The 14,764-nt window shown below is 45.1% G+C and overlaps 1 protein-coding gene across 1 annotated transcript in view; it reads right to left on the minus strand.

Annotated features, from left to right (window-relative positions):
* The window catches only part of GNB5 (G protein subunit beta 5), a 49,478-nt gene that overhangs the window by 17,723 nt on the left and 16,991 nt on the right, over positions 1–14,764 (minus strand). The window contains 4 exon segments of the mRNA XM_060260240.1: positions 3,376–3,519; positions 10,115–10,247; positions 12,742–12,818; positions 13,663–13,704. Coding sequence (XP_060116223.1) covers positions 3,376–3,519; positions 10,115–10,247; positions 12,742–12,818; positions 13,663–13,704 — 396 coding nt within the window.

Below are 14,764 nucleotides of genomic sequence, written 5' to 3' on the forward strand. Positions count from 1 at the left end.
GGTGGTTTCCCTGAAATTGGACATCCAGCTTGGAGCGAAGGGTTTCTCAGGGGATTGCTGCTGGAGATCCCAGTTCTTCCTCTCCTGAATCTTCAATGGGGAAGCTCATAAATCCAAGGGGGGAAAGCAGAACTCAAAATGCTTTCTTCTGCACCACAATGCCCAGCCACAGTCGGAAAGGGTTAGTTTGCCTGGTGTGCGTGCATGTCAGTTTCTGGGAACAGGCTACCAAACAAATAGCACAAAACTCCCACAACTCCTCTTACTACTTGAGTAATCAGCACCAGGTCCAGTTCTCACATGATGGAGTGAGAAGGCCAAGTTCAGGATGACCTCTGTACTTCATGGATAGGGTTGCCAGCTCTGGGTTGGAAATACCTGGAGATTTTGGGGTGGTCACATATGAGCACACTCAAAGATGCTAAACACTGGGCTAAAGGCAGAACAATTGTTGAGAAAAACTGTGTTTTTTGAGAATTGAGTCAAAAATATACAATAGGTCTATTGATGAGAAGATGATGATGATGATATTAGATTTACATCCTGCCCTCCACTCCAAATATCAGAGTCTCAGAGCGGCTTACAATCTCCTTTACCTTCTTCCCCCACAACAAACACCCTGTGAGGTGGATGGAGCTGAGAGGACTCTCACAGCAGCTGCCCTTTCAAGAACAACCTCTGCCAGGGCTATGGCTGCCCCAAGGCCATTCCAGCAGGTGCAAGTGGAGGAGTGGGGAATCAAACCCAGTTCTCCCAGATAAGAGTCCGCACAATTAACCACTGCACCAAACTGGCTCTTTCACCAAACTCAAAAGGTCAACTTCAATTTGGAATACTGTAAACCCACACCACGCCCCTGGTATAGATGGGTTTATGTTTAAAAGTTTTGCAAGTGTGTGTTCTTTGACTAGGGTTAGAGGCCACTAAAGAAGGCACATTAAGCTGAAACGTCTTTGGCCTGTTGGTTTTACATATACAATCCTTTTGGTCTGTAGTGAAGTTTCAATATATTGATAGTACTATTCAACAATTGTATTTTATTTTTAAAGTACTTTTTCACATTTGTTATAGAGTGGAATAGATATATGTAAGCTTGTTTTAATGGTTAAACTCAGCTTTTGAATACCGACCTGTTTAAGTGGCTGGGTTTCTTTCCCCTTTGGTTTGTTTGATTTTGGGGTGGAGCCTGAGGAGGGTGGCATTTGGGGAGGGGAGGGACATCAACAGGGTAGAATGCCACCCTACAAAGCAGCCAGTTTTCCCCCAGGGGAACTGATCTTGTCCGCCTGGAGAACAATTAACAATGGGAGATCTCCAGGTAGCACCTGGAAGTTGGCAACCCTACACTCAATGATCAGGAATGGAAAAGGAAAGGTCCCCTATGGAAGCACCAGTTGTTTCCAACTCTAGGGTGATGTTTTCACAACGTTTTCACAGCAGACTTTTTACAGGGTGGTTTGCCATTGCCTTCCCCAGTCATCCATGCTTTCCCCCCAGCAAGCTGGGGACTCATTTTACCGACCTCAGAAAGATGGAAGGCTGAGTCAGCCTCCAGCCGGGCAGCTACCTGAAAACCCAGCTTCTGCCGGGGATCGAACTCAGGTCGTAAGAAGAGCTTAGGACTGCCGTACTGCAGCTTTAACACTCTGCGCCACGGGACTCAATGATCAACCCCTCCACAAATTCATACCCCAGTGATCTAGAAAGAGAACAGACGCAAAATCCTGCAATTCTTTTCTCTGCATTCATTTTTAAATTCAGGCTGGCACGGGGAGGTGGGCCAAACGAACTGGTCAAGAGTCTGCTGAACTTTTTACTGGTCGGTTGTTTTCTTTTTCTCCAGCTCAAAACCAGCCCCCCCAGAAAAGGGGAAGTGGATGGGGAAACAGCAGGAAATTGTACCTTTGATCTCAAAGATAAAAGAAGTAGCTGGCTCAAGCCAGCCTCATTTCATCAGAAATCAGAAGCTAAGCAGGGTTAAAGAGCCCCGGTTAGTTCTTGGATGGGAGACCACAAAGGAAGTTCAAGGTTGCAACGCAGAGGCAGGCAATAGCAGACCACCTATGTAAGTCCTTTGTTGACATCTGGCTAGCCCTAACTCATCAGATCTTGGCAGCTAAGCAGAGCTGATTCTGGTTAGTATCAGGATGGGAGATCACCAAGAAGTCCAGGGTTGCTTCACATTGGTAGGCAATAGGAAACCACCTCTGAATGTCTCTTGCCTTGAAAACCCTATGGGGTCACAATAAGTCAGCGCTTTCCAGCACCACAGGGAGCTGTACCTCTGCTCTCGAAGACAGAAAAAGCAGCTTGGGACATGGGATTTTGAGCTGAAAGGGAAACAGATGTAAGCCTCTGTCAATGCCCTTTTCCTCCACACAGGTCTGCAGCCTGTCCAATGTACCCTGAGGTGTAGGAAAAAACGCTCTGCCTGTAGCGTGAAGCTCAATTATACAGCAGAGAAAGCAATGGCACCACAGATTGATTTTTCTTTCTATGTTTGTTTTAAGCACAGTAACCATTCTGTGAATGTTTTCATCCTCTTTCACAAAGAAGTGGCAAAATCGCAAGTGGCGAAATCACAGTTCAACACTTCTGGCATTATACCACATCACAAAAATTCCGGGAGATGAGATGAATTCTCACCATTTTTCTGACTCACCTCCCCCCACAAAAAAAGTGTCCGGAACAACCCACCCCCCCACCACAAAATCCCAATGTTGTGGAATTTTTACCATCTGAGATCACCTCTGCTGTTTATCTGAATCTGCCCTTTGTAATTGCACTTGAACACAAACCTCGGTGATGTCGGAAAACAGGTGGCATGACCTGTACAAACCAACCCCCTTGCAATTAAGATGTTGTAGAAGATTAAAAGCCCTCCTACTATTGTGTTGCCCCTAGACATTTGTTTGGGTAGCTTGTCCAGAGATCTAGGCCCTGCTCAGCAGCCATACCTACAAATATTGTCTTTCGCTTGGAGACCCACCCCCCCAGTTGAAACAGGGTTAACATCTGCCCCACCACAAAACACAAAGGCTCCCATGTGGTTTCTCCTCCACTGGAAACAAGCCCACTCATCCAGGGCCAGCTCCAGATTTCTAGGGGACCCTGGGCAGAGAGTTTGCAGGGGCCCCCTTCCCACCCACTCACCCATATGTCTCACAACCTACCTGTGCACCCTTCCCTGTCAATGCTCACAGCCAACTGCACTGCCCGCAGCCCCTTCCCCTGATGGCACTGGGCAGTGAGTGAAGCTGGGTGCATGGACAGCGGAGCCCTTGCAAGAAAGTCACATGTTGGGGAGTCAGCAGCTGCTGTGGGCCCTGGCAGCTGCTCCACCTGAGGGCATGCCGATGCCAGCCTCGTACTTACTCCTGAGACGAAAGTGTTCCCTGTTTCTGATGGAGCAAGATGCAGACACAGGACGTCAGCCCCGTGCCCATGGAAGCTTTGCAACAGCTGCCCGCTTTCAACATCCCAGAGAGCACAAGTGCCATCTCCGCTAGCAGTCAAGATCTGGAGGGCAGAGAAGGAAAGGAAGGTTATGGAAAGGATGCGTGGCTGTGCCCCAGAGGGGCCATGGCTCAGTGGTAGAGCATCTGTTCAGCATGCAGAAGGTCCCAGGTTCAATACCCAGCTAAGAGGATTTGGAAGCAGACCTCTGCCTGAGACCCTGGAGAGCTGCTGTCTTCCTGAGCAGACAATATTAACGTTGATGGACCAATGGGTCTGATCAGGGGTGGAATTCTAGCAGGAGCTCCTTTGCATATTAGGCCACACACCCCTGATGTAGCCAATCCTCCAAGAGCTTACAAAAAAAGAGCCTTGTAAGCTCTTGGAGGATTGGCTACATCAGGGGTGTGTGGCCTAATATGCAAAGCAGCTCCTGCTAGAATTCCACCCCTGGGTCTGATTCAGCATAAGACAACTTCGTGTGTTGAACTTTTGGCAATATAAATAGGGGCAAGCTCAGCAAAACAAATGACACATCAAGTATTATTTCCGCATTTTAGAATTCCCAGTTTTCACTTGATGTATAAGAAGGATATTTACATTGTCAAGACGGGACACAGACATTCTTTTGTTTTGGAGACCGAAGAAAACAAAACATTACTTATAGAAAGCATGCGAGCGCTATATTCTCAGTCAGAGAATGGTTAGTTTTTTAGTGCAAAACTCTCCCCCTTTTAATCCAGAAAAACAACCCAGTTAGGACAGCAGGTCTATGAACATCTCCCTTGTTTTTCATTCCCCCTCCTTAATCTATACGCAGTAAGAAGCTCAAGAAACATATGTAGGATGGATCGCTAATTGCCCCCTTGTGGTTGCATTTTAAATGGTTTTGCCAGCAAAAGAACTTGCATCAGTTCTTTGCTGTTAGAAAACCCACATCAGGATGACGTGGGCCTTAAATGAGAAGCCAGTGGCAGCATTACTCTTCCCTCTCCCACTCATGCAGTCAATGTACCGGACACATTTAAAAACAAGACGCTTAGCGAATAAGAAAGCTCAGTTGAAATGGGAAACTTGGAAAAGGCAAGTTGTATCTGATTGGTTTTGCGTGGAAGAAATGCCAAGTCTAGTAAGTCACTGGCCTGGAAATGAAAGTCAAAGTGAGTAATCCTAAACATGCCTACTCAGAGGTAAGTCCCATTTTATTCAATAGGGCTTACTTCCAGGAAAGTGTTCTTAAGATTTCAGCCAATGCACCCTGACCTGGATAGCCCAGGCAAGCCCGATCTCATCAGATCTCGAAAGCTAAGCAGGGTCGACTCTAGTAAGTAGTTGGATGGGAGATCTCTTTGGAATACCAAAGTTGGAGGCAGGGACAGACTTTATTCAGTCACCTCTCTGAATATCCTCCAGGCCCCCAGGAAGGGTCAGTCACCAGAGGTTGACATAACTTCCAGTTGCTCTCTCTCTCTCACACACACACACATGAATTAAAAAAAAAAAAAAGATTGCAGCCAAGGTCTCACTACAACATTCTCAAAGTCTAGGAAGCTGCATCAGTGCATCTGATTAAAAAGCCACAAGCATGCATGGCCTTAAAAATAAAAGTCCAGATTTGGATAAATGTTATACTAAAATGAAGGCATGTGCAAATTTCCTGTGATAACCTTCTGATCCCCAAAAGATCATAACTGGGGTTGCAGGACTCACTTCAGGGAATAGCTGCACGTATCATGAAACCTTTCCCTTCTTTACTGTGTTAGCACTGCTCCCCAGAGAAGAGATACAGAAGGAGCAGTTTTACCTCCTTCCCCTTTCTCGTTGTATCCTCCGACTCAACAGACTATCTTTCCACGTTGGTCCTGCAACCCCAGGATTTATCTATCTGAGGATCAGGAGGTAATGCTGACAAATCTGTGCTCATGCACAGGTGCTAGGATACAAGCCAAGGCCTCAACCAGAGGAGGGGTGTATGTTGGGAGAAGAAGGGCTCAGTGGTACCACTGTATTTCAGTGGCAGAGCATCTGCGTGGCATGCAAAAGGTCCCAGGTTCAAGCATCTCCAATTAAAAGGATCAAGTTGTAGGTGATGTGAAAGATCTTGATCTGGGGCTCAGTGGCATCCAGACAAGCAGAAGGTCCCAGGTTCAGTCTTCAGCATCTCCCATTAAATGCATCAGGCAGCAGGTGATGCAAAAAGACAGAGCTATGGACATTTTGACTAGACAGGACTGATCAATGGTCAAATTTGATCAAAGACAGCTTTGTAAATTCATGGATCTAGGTGCCTTAAGACCAATACAGGCCCCTAGCCTGAATTTTTGTTTTTAGAGTAATCTGCTAAGAACACATGCAGGAAAAAAAGGAGGGGGTTGTGGCTTAAAAGTAGAGCATCTGCTTTGCATGCAGAAGGTCCCTAATTCAATCTCCGGCATCTCCAGTTACAAAGGACCAGGCAGCAGGTGATGTGAAAGACCTCTGCCTGAGACCCTGGAGAGCTGCTGCCAGTTGCATAGACACACTGACCTTGATGGACAAAGGGTGTGATTTAGAGCATGGCAGCTTCATGTGTGCTCACATGTGTACCCAATGGCTATTTAAGGAACATATCTGGTGTCCAGTTTTCCAGGCACAAATACTTGGGTGCCTACTGTTAAATGGATTTGAACTGTTAGGTATCTTTAAACATAGCAGAATGTCTTTTTTTGCTGGTTTCTCCAATAATTTATGTCATTCCCCAGGAGTCCCCAAGAGTATCCCTTAGGGTTCAGTACCAGGACAAAATTTCACACGAGTATAAGCAGGGCTTTTTTTGTAGCAAGAACTCCTTTGCATAGTAGGCTACACCCCCCTGATGTAGCCAATCCTCCAAGAGTTTACAATAGGCCCTGTAAGAAGAGCTCTGTAAGCTCTTGGACAATTGGCTACATCAGGGGAGTATGACCTAATATGTAAAGGAGTTCCTGCTACAAAAAAAGCCCTGAGCATAAGTAGGATCCTCTTTCTCCATATTCCTTGCATTCAGGCAACCCTGTTTGCTGAAACACTGCCAGATTCTTGCCTTCTTTAGACCACAATTTAGTTCACGCAAGTGCTGCAGGTAGATCTCCGGCTCCCGTTTCCATAGCAATAGACGTGAATCATCATCTCAGGTTTATTACTGGAAACCACAAAATGGGAAACAACGGATTATGTGGAGCTTCTCCGGTCCTGAAATAGAATCAGCCACAGCTGACGTCCTGCTAGGAAGAACTTAAATATCTGGTGAAGTGACAGACACTAAACTTGTTCTCGGTTTTCCTACAAAACACCCCCCAGTCCTGAAATATTTTCAAATTTATGCACTTCAGTTTTGTTGTGCGATAAATTCCACAATTAGATAAAGAATTTTTTATTATAAATAGGTGCAAAATGCATGAAATTGCTGCCTTCTTCTGCGAACAGGAGGCTGGCAAGCTTGAAACTGGAGCTCAGTTTGCATCTCTGCCAATATATAATCATGCATGGCCTGATAAAGTCACTTTGTATTCTCCCCCCATTGGGCAGCAACACAGCTTAGGATTTTACTGCAAGTTGTAAGATGGTAAGGACCAAGGCCACTGGCCACTATGTGCCTAACTAAATGGAGAGTGATCAAAATGTGGAAATCACAGAGAGGGGCCAAAATGTGGAATTCTCTGCCATAGGATATACAGATGGCCACAGGAATAAAAAGCTTCAAAAGAGGATTTGAGAGATTCATAGAGAATATGTCTATCAGTGGCTACTAGCCATGGTGACCAAAGGAAATCTTGATAGTCAAAGGACTTCAGCCTCTGAATCTCAGTCCCAGGAGGCAACATAAGGAGAACACCCTGGCTTCTATGCCCTTTTGCTGGACCCTGAGAGGAACTGGCTGGCCACTGCATGAGACAGGATGCTGGACTAGATGGACCCTCACTGGTCTGATCCAGCCGGGCTCTTCTGATGTTCTTATGAAGGTCTCAGCCTCTATGCCCTCTTGTTGGCCCTCCAGAGGAACTGGCTGGCCACTGTGTGAGACAGGATGCTGGACTAGATGGACCACTGCTCTGATCCAGCAAGGCTCTTCTGATGTTCTTATGAAGGCCTCAGCCTCTCTGCCCTGTGGTTGGCCCTCCAGAGGAACTAGTTGGCCTCTGTGTGAGACAGGATGCTGGACTAGATGGACCACTGCTCTGATGCAGCAGGTCTATCATCGTCGTTGTCATCATCATCATAATCCCAATTTATTAATCATCCTATCCCAGTTTATGCCAGGGTATGGGCAATGTTCAAAAAGGGCATAATGCCATAAAATAAATACACAAAATATTAAAAAGTCAATATAACACATTAATAAAACTAAAAAACCAGATTAAAAATTCCAAGATGGCCTCCCTAAAGTTTTCATCCCAGTTCTGGACTGGCTGGCCACTTTCTGGGCAGGGGGAGAGGGAGCACAAAGTTAGAAGATTATAGGAAGGGGAGGGAGAGAGGGTGCCAGCCACTGCAGAAAACTGTTGCTGTTCTCAACCAAAAACCTGGAGGAACATCTCTGCCTTACAGGCCATGTGAAACTGCATAACATTGATAAGAGGGAGTTCAGGCTTGGATAAACAGTACTCAAGAAAACAATTGATTGTTTACAACAGTGTAAATACAAAACAGAACAAATACTGCAGGTCAAACTCTGTAGGTTTGTAGAATCATTGATCTTAAATCTACCTCACATCGAAGAAGAAAAAGAAAAAAAGAACAGATTGGATTTATACCCCAGCCTTCACTTGGCGTTTCAGAACGGCTTACAATCTCCTTCACCTTCCCCTAAGACATCCTGTGAGGTAGGTGGAGCTGAGAGAGCTCTCTCTAGAACTGCCCTTGAGAGAACAGCTCTGAGAGAAAAGTGACTGGCCCAAGATCCCACCAGCAGCTGCGTGTGGAGAAGTGGGGAATCCAACCTGGTTCTCCCAGATTAAAGTTAGTGCTCTTAAACACTACACCAACCTGGCTCTCTGCATGTGTGTTTATGTATAATCCTGCCCTTCCTTCAAGGTGCTCAGAGCTCTTCCCCATTTTATCCTGACAAGTCTGCCAGGTAGGTGAGCATGTGACTGGCCCAGCAAGGTTGCTCTGCAAACTTCTATGGCCAGTCAGAGAATGGGATCAGATTTTGCATCTGCCATCCAAACCACTAAACCACACTGGAACTGAAACAAATTCCTAATGGTGTGTTTTAAAAAAATAATAGACAGAAGCTACATTAAGAAGGGACAATTTGGAGCTGAGAAGCAGCAGAAAGGAGCTTAATAGCTTCCACGTGCAATGTGTTGCTACTTCATATTGCATCCCCTGCCCACTCCCACTCCCCAATTGGGTTCTAAATGCCTGTTTGCAACTTTAAATGTACATATGGAATTCTACAAGAGAAAAAGCAGTGTGTGTTGGGGGGCGGTGTTGAAGCAAAGAAGCAGCTGAAAAGACGGGTGAAGTGTTTCATTATCACAGCGTCTCTGCTCCAAACTGTATGCAGTCCGCTAAGGGGATGTGACAATGAACGTACATATGGAAACCTTTTGCAAAGGTGTTTGAGAGCCAAGGAATAATTTGTAATGGAGAACATAAACATGAAGCTGCTTTATACTAAATCAGATCGCTGGTCCTTCAAGGTCAGTATTGTCTTTTCTGACTGACAGCAGCTTTCCAGGGTCTCAGGCAAAGGTCTTTCACATCATCTGCACCCCGTCCTTTCAACTGGAGATGCTGGGGACTGAATGAGCAAGCCAAAGAGGTGCTCTACCATTGAGCCCTGGCACATCCGCAACCTGAAAAGTCACCTGCATACCTGGCTGCTGCTTCTCTGCTACAAACTGCATCCTCCCACTGCTGGTTCACATCTGTACAGCTGCATCTCACATTCCCAGAGCCCCTGTTGTGTTGCCAAGTATCAGTTTTGTTTTATGTCAAAAAAAGGGAGGGCAGGCACCACAAAGAAGAGACCTCGCAAGTGAAACATAGTCAAGTTTATGAGAACTCTTCTCCAGGGTTAACTGAACTGATTTGTCCTCTTCTTTGCCATCTCACATGTTGACTAACGAGTGAAGTAAAGCTTGGCAGCTGTTCTGCCATGACTCAAGTTCCCTGTCCCTGGTGGGCCACCAAACATCAAATTCATCCCTTTGTGACTGTACATGGCACTTAGATATCACTGAGAGAGCTTTTGCAGCAGCTGTCCTTTCAAGGACAACTCCTGTGAAAGCTAAAGCTGACCCAAGGCCATTCCAGCAGGTGCAAGTGAAGGAGTGGGGAATCAAACCCGGTTCTCCCAGTTAAGAGTCTGTGCACTTAACCACTACACCAAACTGGCTCTCAGTTCATACAATATAAATTCATACAGGGAGACTTTGTACTCTAGGTTTCCCTTTGTACTTTAGACTACACAGTTTGTTTCTTCCCCTTTGCTAGCCATAGCACACACCACTGAGAACACATGCATGAAGCACTGGTCCATCAAGGTCAATAAAGTCTACTCAGGCTGGCAGTGGCTCTCCAGCTGAGGTCTTTCATATGACCTACAACCTGGGACCTTCTGCATGCCAAGCAGAGGCTCTTCCAGTGGGCCACAGAAGGCAGCTTCATAGAACTCATGGGAAATACTTGCCTGCATGTCCGAGTTTGTGAAGCTGCAAGCTGACAGGTAGTTTGTGTGCATGGCGACCGATTTCTTCTTTGCGGCCATGTTCTCATTTTTTTCAAACGTCAGCGGATACACAGAACACTTGTTGTCCAGCCCACTAGAGTTAAAAACAGTCAGGGAAGAAAGAGTATTGAAGCATGAGCTGCACTGGATGGTTGCCAACTTCAAACCCCTCTGTTTTGTTTTTATAAAATTTTGTGAAGTGACAGGGAAGGCAGGACCTCCGGGTGGGGGGGGAGAAGACTTCAATCATAATTTCCCCCTCAAGATTCCTGTATTATGGAACTCCTTTCCCAGGAAATTCCATCACGCTATACCATTAAGATCTTTAGGATGTCAATTAACTATCTGATTTAGGTGGGTAGCTGTGCTGGTCTGAAGCAACAGAACAAAATTTGAGTCCAGTGGCACCTTTAAGACCAGCGAAGTTTTATTCAAGGTATAAGCTTTCATGTGCATGAACACTTCTTCATATACATTGCAATGGAAGTTACCAGTCCATACATATAGGCAAAGGGTGAGCAGCAAATCAGCATACAACATCATGAAGATTTTTAACAGATACAAGAACCAAACAGGAATAACCAGCTTAGTTTATATGGTCACCATTTGTTCAGGTTTAATTCTGGGGGGAAACATAGTGAAGCAAATAAATACATCAGAGTTGGAGATTGATGTGTAAATGTTAATTGTGGAATGCTGAGAGTAATTAACTGAGACCTGCTGTTACACTCCATCCATCTCTTCTCCAACATGGAAGTAACTAACAGCATCCTTTTCTTTAAGGTAGGGTGACTGGTTGTGCAGTATTATAGCTCCTCTGTCACCAGACCAGAGAAATACCAAAGGGTGATTAACATGTGGAATTCACTGCCACAGGAGGCAGTGGCGGCTACAGGCATAGCCAGCTTCAAGAGGGGGTTAGATAAAAATATGGAGCAGAGGTCCATCAGTGGCTATTAGCCACAGTGTGTGTGTGTGTATAAATTATTGGCCACTGTGTGATACAGAGTGTTGGACTGGATGGGCCGTTGGCCTGATCCAACATGGCTTCTCTTATGTTCTTATTCCAAATTACATTACATTCTACTATGCATTACATTACATTCCAATCACTATTCCTATTTACTTTTCCATATTAAAAATACAATAAAATAAAGAGAATGTATAGCCTTTCTTGGTGGGAATACAGATCTGAAGACTGAATGAGACTAGCATATGTAGTGAGATAAGAAACCAATATCCCTGTTAAGTCTGGGGGGAGGTATTTTTCCAAGTGTTGTAATAACTTGTAATTCAGTAATTTCCTTTTCCATTCTGTTCCTGAATTTCCTTTGCAATAAAGCAGCTACCTTGAGATCACCAATTGAATATCCTGGAAGTCTGAAGTGACCTCCTTCATGTTTCTCAGCATCTACCTATATGTATGGACTGGTAACTTCCATTTAAATATATCCGAAGAAGTGTGCCTGCACACAAAAGCTTACACTTTGAATAAAACTTTGTTGGACTTAAAGGTGCTGCTGGACTCAAATTTTGTTCCAATGAATTATCTGGTCTGTCCAGACCTGACTCTGCTAGTTTGTCTTTCTAAATGCTGCCATTGAACTCCTGCTGTTTCTGTAATTCCCAAACTGGATGCTTTTAGAAAAAAGCAAGAGTCCAGGAGCACCTTAAAGACTAACTAAATGTGTGGCAGGGTAGGAGCTTTCATTAGTCACTGCTCACTTCTTCAAATACAGCTGGATTGTGAGTCCATCTGTTCTTATATCTTGGAGAGCGGAGTGATTTCAATGCGAATTCTAGCTGTATCTGAAGACGTGAGCAGTGACTATTAGACCCTTGGCTCTTTTCTGCTGCTGCAGACAGGTCTTGATCTATTCCCACGGAAGGCACCCTACGTAGTCACACAGAATGGAAATCCATCACCTTTGTGAAAAAACTTGCACAGGTACAGACAGACATCATCTCTCTCACCAAATGCAGAAGATTTAACATCCCGCCCTCTCCACTTCCCCACATGTCACCTCCCCAGGGGGCAAGCGGGCACTGAACATTTTTATTCCCACCTTGGTTAGTGTAATGTTTTATTGTGGATGCTAAATATTTTAATGTTGTTTTAAGTTATTATTGTGTTTTCCTCAATGCAAGCTGCCCTGGGCCCTGCCTGCAGGGAAGGGCAGCCGAACAAGTCCAAAGAAATAAATAAATATAAAAAAGGGACTGAGAATTAATCCACTACAATCCCTACCTGAAGAAGTGTGCTGTGACTCACAAAGGCTCATACTCTGCAACAAATTGTGTTAGTCTTTAAGGTGCTACTGGATCCTTACTCTTTTCTACTGCTACAGACAGACTGACACAGCTACCCATCTTGGATTCTTTTAATAATGTTTCATGACCTTTTTTTTTTTTTAAACGTTAGCCCAATGTTTTTGTTGTAAGCTGCTTGAAGGTCCTATGGGGGTGGGGAGAAGCGGCCTTTAAACCTTTATATAAGATACACTAGTAAAAATCAAATTGCTTTGTGGAGATATGGTTACTGCCTCTGCCATAATGGTCATGAATGTCCTCCAGAGACTTTCACTTACCCGCAAGCAATGGCACAACCCGACGGGGCGTAGGCACAGGCCATTACCCAGGTACAAGGCATCGTCACGGCATGTTCCTGAAAGACAAGATATTCCTTGCATCTCACTTGCCAGTTTTCAGTCCACGCTGTATTACTGAATGGTACTACAGCACAGCAACCAACTGTAAGGAGATATGTGTGGTTTTGTTTACATAAAGAGGAAGAGACAGAGAAAATTTCTGGCTGGAGGAGGGGATTAGTGGGCAACCTCCATACTGGGCTTAGGGTTGCCAACTTCCAGGTGGTCCCTGGAGATCTCCTGTAATTACAATCAATCTCCAGATGACAGAAATAATTTCCCATGGAGAAAATGCCTGGTTTGGAGGGTGTCCACAAGGGGCGGAATTCTAGCACGAGCTCCTTTGCATATTAGGCCACACACCACTGATGCAGCCAATCCTCCAAGAGCTTACAAGGCTCTTTTTAGTAAGCTCTTGGAGGATTGGCTACATCACAGGTATGTGGCCTAATATGCAAAGGAGCTCCTGCTAGAATTCCACCCCTGGTGGACACTATGGCAATATATCCTGCTGAGCTCCCTTTCCTTTCCTTCCCTCCCCAAACTCCACCCTCCCCAGGCTCCATTCCCCAAATCCCCAGATATTTCCCAATCCAAAATTGGCAACCCTAGGATTAGAGAGCCTATAGTTCTCCTGGAATTACAACTGACCTCCAGACTACACAGATCAGCCCCCCTGGAGCAAATGGCAGCTTTGGAGGTGGACTTGTATGGTATCACATCCCAACTAGACTCTCTCCCCAGTTTCTTCCCCAAAGCTTCAGGAATTTCCCAACCTGGAGTTGGCAACACTTTATAGAACACAAAATGAACAAAAAATACCCCAAGGATTTTGTCGTAGCAGCAGAAGGCGTTGCTCACCTTATTGGTAGTGAAGGCGTCCCAAACAATCACTTTTCCATCCTGCAACAGACAAGCAGAAACAATGAATTTTGAAAACACAGAAATCAATTTAAGGAAAGCAGCTAGACAAAATGCCTGTGCAACAATAGGTGATTTTAACTACCCACACATTGATTGCATTGATATGTATTAATGTCAGGAGAAAGAGATTGGCTTTCTAGATACTCTCAATGACTCTGCCATGGGGGGAGACAATCCTGGACTTGGTCCTAAGTAATGCTCAAGAACTGATGAGAGATGTAAACATGATAGCACTTGGGAACAGTAACCATAATGTTATTAAGCATTTATGTAAATAGGGAGTTGTTCAAAAAGACCAATGCAACCACATTTAACTTTTGAAGGGTAATTTCGCTCAAATGAAAGGGCCACAGGAAGTGGCGGTGGCTACAAGCATAGACAGTTTCAAAAGAGGACTGGAGAAACAGAGGTCCATCAGTGGCTATTAGCCTCAACATACAGATGGTACACTCTGTCTGGGGCAGTGATGCTCTGTATTTTTGGTGCTTTGGGAGGCAACAGTGGGAGAGCTTCCAGAGTTCTGGCCCCTCTGGTGGATCTCCTGATGGTACCTGGATTTTGGCCACTGTGTGACACAGTGTTGGACTGGATGGGCCATTGGCCTGATCCAACACAGCTTCTGTTATGTTCTTAATTTTTAGAGCACACTGAAGCCAGTTCCTCCTATTTGTGTTTCATTTCCCCATGATGGCCCTGGCTTTAATAGAAAGGAATGACACTACAGTCAAAAGCCAAACAAGGCCTCTCTGAATCTAGGCCCTTGCTAGACCCTGCCACTGAAGGTACCCTAGGAATAGGGTTGACCTGGAAATCCTTCCAAGACTATTTGAGGAAATGTGGATACTGGGTCTCCCACTAATGGCCTCTTTGCCCATCATTTGTTTGTGGGTGCGATATTGAGCCAAAACTGGGGAGCATCTTTCATGAAAAAAAATTTGTCCTCCAATAAACTTTTGTCCTCTTCATGAAGTTATTTTATTTCTCAGAGGGTATACGAGCCAGAGAGAAGCCATTGTTATAAGCTGGCTTTCTGACATCA

Source organism: Heteronotia binoei, chromosome 19 (genome assembly GCF_032191835.1).
Source record: "Heteronotia binoei isolate CCM8104 ecotype False Entrance Well chromosome 19, APGP_CSIRO_Hbin_v1, whole genome shotgun sequence".
Taxonomy (NCBI): Eukaryota; Metazoa; Chordata; class Lepidosauria; order Squamata; family Gekkonidae; genus Heteronotia; species Heteronotia binoei.